At 33.8% G+C, this 6150-nt stretch overlaps 1 protein-coding gene across 1 annotated transcript; it reads right to left on the reverse strand.

Moving 5' to 3' along the window:
- Nucleotides 1–5228: 5228 nt before the first annotated feature.
- LOC123904660 (protein AGENET DOMAIN (AGD)-CONTAINING P1-like) lies at nt 5229–5669 on the reverse strand. The gene has a single exon (XM_045954294.1). It carries the CDS (start codon nt 5667–5669, stop codon nt 5229–5231), a length of 441 nt encoding a protein of 146 aa, XP_045810250.1.
- Between the last annotated feature and the right edge of the window lie 481 nt (nt 5670–6150).

Raw genomic sequence — 6150 nt, forward strand, 5'->3', positions numbered from 1 at the left:
GGATCCTTCGGGAGAGGGGGCCTTGGTGGTTGTCTCTCTCTTCCGGGGATCGGTTCCTCTGGCGACGAGGGGGGTTGTCCCTTCTAGGGGAGTGTCTCCTCGGCGGGGTGGAGTTTCGAGATATAGCCTCGTTTCTCCTTTCGCTTCTGTGGCGAGGTGGTGAGCGAGACCTGGAGTAGGTTCTGCTCCTCACTGGTGTGGGCGAACGGCGAGCTGGGCGAGCTTGCGCCGTGATCCTCGACTCGGCAATTGCGTCGATGCGACGGCTTTGTTGCTCGAGCCTTTGATTCTGCTGCTCGAATCGCTGGTTCTGTTGCAGCAGTAAGTCCGACTGGCGGTTGATTGCATTGACCAGCGCAGCCATCATTTCTTGCATGGGAACGCCCGGAGGGATAGCCGCTGCCGGAGTCGCCTGTGGCGGGGTAGCCACAGGGATCTGCGGTTCTTCTGGGTTGTAGGGCTCGTAATGCGCGTTTTGCTCTCCCTGGCCATCTTCCGTTACGGAGGCGAATTGGCCGTCCCCTGGGTGGTACGCTGCGTAGTCCATTGGTGATCCATGGTTCTCCGCCACTTGCTCCGGGATTTGATGGTTGTTAACGCCAGCCATTGGTCGTGAAAGGGTGTTTTGAGGAAGTTTTTAGTTTTTGGTTTGAATAAACAGGGAAACTATGTTCCCCACAGACGGCGCCACTGATCGTGTTGACCAGAATGATGCGACTTCGCCGGCGTTTGCGGTGGTTGAGAGCGTTTGAGACCCCTGTTGGAGCGGAAGGGGGTTGTGTACCTGCAGGCACTCCGACGCTCAAGTCAGTATGTGTGTAAGGTTTTCTTAGCTATAAAATGCGTACCTTGCAAATGAAGTGGAGATGCATATATATAGCCCCCAGCGCTGGGCTAAGGCCCTTGATGGCATTAATGGCCATCAAGTGACTGCCGGAAAACGGCTAAGGAGCCATGATGTGCAGTTAATGCTCATCATTCCGGTGTCTTAGACGTTACAGAAGCCATAGAGAAGTAGCCGTTGGTATCCCGAGCATTTATGGTGTGGCCGGTGGGTAAGGGTCAACTCGACTACACAAGCTCGTTAGAATCTGTACCGAGCTTCTAGGCTCGGCCCAGAACAAATACCTTTTTTTTTTGTTGAATGATTTATACATAATATTATTAGTGGTAGCATCATATATTTATTTTAGGCAAAAGAAAAAGTAGATGAAAATAAAAATATGGAAGTATATATAAATATTAGAATATATAAAATCAGGCTCAGTAAATCCACACAAAAATATAAGTGAGATCAAATAAACGATTCAGACACACAAAATAATACAAGTGAATCTGATCTTAGTCAATCATAATAAACGAGCACTCGACAAAGACACAAATTCAAAAAATTGATAAATGTATATAATTGCCAACACCGAAACAAATTCATGTCCGTACTACAACTCCATGCAATTAATATGTGTAAGGAAAACTTTAAAAACAAAATTAGTATCAAAATTTTCAACACATGAAAAGAAAAAAAAACTTTTAGTTCCAATGAAAAAAAAAAACTTTTATCAGCATGGGAGTCTAATTGAAAAGACTAAACTCTTAAAACGTGGTAGATTAAAATTTGAATGTATTTATTTAAAAGTCAAATAGAAAGATAAAAAAAATAATACAAGGCAGCGTCTCGGAAAACACAGACGAGCCAGATGCAGGGAAACTTGCACGTGTGGTTCATACTAGTTCCTGATTTCATGTGAATGTACTATAACATTTCTCTTAATTCTTCTTGAATTGTCTCCGCATTTTGGTTCTTGCTTTGTACCTCGTAAAATAAAAAGAATAAATGTAGACTCGTGATATTTCTCACTCCATGGCACCTTTCGCTCATCCATTCCGCCCGTTTAATTTTATTTATTTACTAAAAAAAAAAAGAAAAAAAAAATAAAAAAGTTATTTGGGTGTCTTCTCATTTGATCATATGATATGAGATGTTTGGCAGTACCTTATTATTACAGGTGGGGGTGACTTGGGTTGCCCACAACCATTGGATTTGGATAAACTATCCTGGCAGAGGAAATATTATATTTATGTAAGGTCGAAATTTCATCAAATCATGTGACTCTTTGGTGCCAGGACAGACACCGATTATTTCAGCTTCATATTTTTTATTTTTGAGGTAATTTGAGCTTCATGTTGTCCAATATTATCTTCATGTTATGTGATTTTTTTAACGAGTGGATTATAGTAAGCCACGGTTAGATCTATAATCTGTTTCATTGGACTTACATTATTAATCGTGTGAATGAAATTATCGCTACAACAAAGTAGATACAATAGGCATTACATTATATATAAATTTTTATCCAAAAAAAAATAAAAATTGTTGGATTTAAGTATGGGATTATTATTGTACTTTTGGATTATTACCAAATTAAAATAATGCTATGTCGAATGATACTAATTATTTAACATAATGCTATGTCGAATCGACTAATTGAGTTATCCGCATTCGGGCTCAATGTCAAAATGTGACCTTATATCTTATAAGTTTATGTTACAAAAAAAAAATTGATAGTATTTTTTTTCACGAGTTTATAATTTATTTTTACTACTAGTAGTTTATAATATCTTACTTGTCTTGAAATTTATAAATTATCATTTTTTATTTTAATTTTATTTGTGTTATTTAAATTACTTGAAAAATTTAAATATTAGTTCAATTTCTAATTTTATTAAACTACTATTTAACCTAATTTTTTTTTCCTTTTCTTTTTTTTTTAGAAGTAAGAAGTTAGGCTAAACAACAATTATTTTTTTTGGTCAAATAACCTAGTGGCCTAGAAAATTCACCTTAAAGGTGAATAAGTGGAGTGTCCCGAGTTTGAACTCGGGTCTCGGGCTCCTGCACATATGGTGTGATATCCCTATCAACTGAGCTAAGCTCACAATAGGGACCTAAACAACAAATTTTAAAAGCTCTATTGAGAAAAAAAAAACAGCTTCTATATTTTAAAAAAAATATACTAATATATTATCAAATATATATAATTTTTTTTAAGAGATCAAACATATCTTTTAACCCTATTATAATATAATAAAAAAAGCTTTTAATCTTTTTTTTACAAAAAAAAGTAAGAGTTATCAAACAACTTTTTTTTTGTCAAGTAGTTTAGTGGCTAGAAAATAAGGTGAATAAGTAGAGTGTTCTGAGTTCGAACCCGAGCTCCTACACATATAGTGCGATATCCCTACCAGCTATTATTTCTAACTTTATAATTAAAATAGTTTTTACACCTAAAAAAAATTGGATCAAACGTAACAAAATACTACAAAAATTAATCAACTTTTAACTTAATTATAAGTTATTAACTATTTTTTACCAAACAAAACTTTAGCTATGATATTTAATACCTTGAATTAAATAGAACTACATCTAGTGTAGTGAAAACAATGAAAACTAAGAAAACACCTTGCTTAGTATAGAATCCCACAAGTACCCCACCTTGTAATAATTTATTTGTTCCCTTGCTTAGTATTCAAACCCAACCTTGTAACTTATTTGCTACCATCCAATATTATTATTAAAGTTAAATTTCAACAACGGACAAAGTTGACGTGCGATATTTTTTGAACTACAAAGTGTAGTTTTATAAAAAAAATTACGGTAGTGATTTTGTGAATCTAGCTTCTCATCCACACATGCATAGATATAGATAATTGGATATGAGTTTCACACCAATTGTGTGACTCAAATTTAAATTTCAGATATATAGTTTGAATCTTGTGGCACAATATATTCTACCGTTTATACACCCAATTAAGTAAGAAGAAACTTAAAATTAAAATGACCTTAGAAAGGTTAATTACATTTATCTTTTGTAGAGGGTGTCACTATCCAATGCAGTAAGCTAGTTGATCAACAAACCATATAGTTACGAAAAATAGCACATATTGGAAGGGGGACCATATTTTCCATAATTCATACCCATGTACAGCCTTGAGTGTTCCTATTTGTCATATGAAAACATATCTCTCAAGTTTATCCTTCTCTGTCTTTTTTTGTATCCATCTTCCCACTCTCTTGAGTTTATTGGGTTTTCCTCCTATAGGTTGCTGTAATTTAATATCTTCTCATCACATTATAACAAAAAAAATAAAAAATAAAAAGGTTCCCAACTATTAAAAAAATTCAAACTCTAACTTACTCCTAGAAATTCATATGATTTGTATTGCGGTTTGAATCGATTTTGAAGTAAAAATTCATATGGTTTAAAAATATAATCATACGTGCGCGCAGTTCAAATCTATTTTGAAGGGCTAATTTGAAAATTTTGATTTGATCCAATTTAATGTAGTTTTGTTTAATATATTTTTAGATATTCAAATTATAATTTTTATAATTAATATTATAAAAATACGGTGCGACAGAAGAAACAAAAGCAAATGGAAACATGAAAAATAAAATTCAGACGGAGCACGACAATGACGAGTGACACATGTTGTGTAGGAAAATTTTACAAGTTTGTTTTATGTTATTTTATTTATGAATAGTTAATATCACAATTGCTAGAGATGATTTGTGATTCATCATTTGAAATAAGAGTGAAATTCATGATGCTTGAGATTAAATATTCTTGTTTTAGAGATTAAATTAAAGTTCCAACTACTTGTTCATGTTCCATTTGTGATGGCCCTTTCAACTCTTTATAAAATCTTATGATGATATTCAAATTGAAAACCAAAATATTCACTCATAACAAGAGTTATACGTTGCTTGTTAAATCAAAGTGTGAGTGAACTTTAATTTTTGGCCTCAATTCCATTTTGAAAACATCCATGAGTATACACAAATCGGGCTTAATGTATTTGATGGATATTATTTATTTTGTGCTTTAGGATTTTCTTTGATTAATGAGACATTGCAAACATTGAGAGCAGAAATCAGATTTTGTGCATTATTAGGTTTTGCTTATTATATTAATTTAACGATTGGGTTAAATTATTAAGAGAGATAGACAAGTAAGATTTATGAGAGGATCCAATTCATTGAAACCAACTCCTGGAATTGGACAATTAATAATAATATGGCTAAATTGCATTTTTGACCCCTTGAATTTCACAAAATTACAATTTTAACCCCCTAATTTTGAAAATAGCAAAATGTCATATCAGGTAGAAAAAGAAAATGCAAAACTAACAAAATCAAATACCCATAATGGTCATGTTGATTATATGAATCAAGATTCTGAGATCCAATCTCCATAAATCAACTCATGGTGAACCCTGATCCGAGAACAATGACAATACATCATTCTACCGAGAGTTGTAAAATACACCCTAAAGTAATAACGCTTTCGCATGAGAGTCTTCTTACTAGTAATTATCCCTATCCACCAGCCATCATTATAAAAAACATCAACTTTATGGTTGAGTTGGAACCTGTGATAATTTCGGACACGTGGCGGTATTGGACGAATATCCTTAGGAAAAAGTGTCTCCTTAAGAGGTCCTGATTCATCATCTTCAAGAAGGGTTTTGTAACAAACTACATATTTCTTATTCTCAAGGCATGAAGCAATTGTGGCTTCGTAGTACGAACCTATAAACCCTTCTTCTTTGCTGCAAACCTCAATCTTGTCTCCAACTTCATAATCGATTTTTGATAACGGTGGGCGCATGGTTACACAATAACCTAAATGAGAGAGAGAGGTGTGGATAGATGTGAGTTATATTTTGCGTACAAAGTAATACATTCGGTTCTTATATATAGCAGTGTAAATATATTTAATTCTTGGTCAAAAAATTTGACTCGAATAATTTGACTGTAATATTTTATTTTGGCGAACACCATAATTGGCCGTAATATTTAAGTCTTGGTCAAAAAATTGCCCAGAAATGATAGAGTTAAATTGACTCTAATAAATTGACTGTAATATTTAACTCTCGGTCAAATAAATAAAAAATTTAAATCATATTATTAATATTAACAACGTCGAGTTTAATATTTTATTAATAGAAAATTTTAAAAGAAAGGCTTTGATGGAGGCTCTGCAAGTGCACAGAATCGCAACAAAGTAATAAAGTGATAAGTTATCGTTCTCCACAGAGCTTGCGCCAAAATTACAAGTTTCTCTTAGTAATTTAGATAGTTTGCATTCA

Source organism: Trifolium pratense, linkage group LG2, assembly GCF_020283565.1.
Source record: "Trifolium pratense cultivar HEN17-A07 linkage group LG2, ARS_RC_1.1, whole genome shotgun sequence".
NCBI classification, from domain to species: domain Eukaryota; kingdom Viridiplantae; phylum Streptophyta; class Magnoliopsida; order Fabales; family Fabaceae; genus Trifolium; species Trifolium pratense.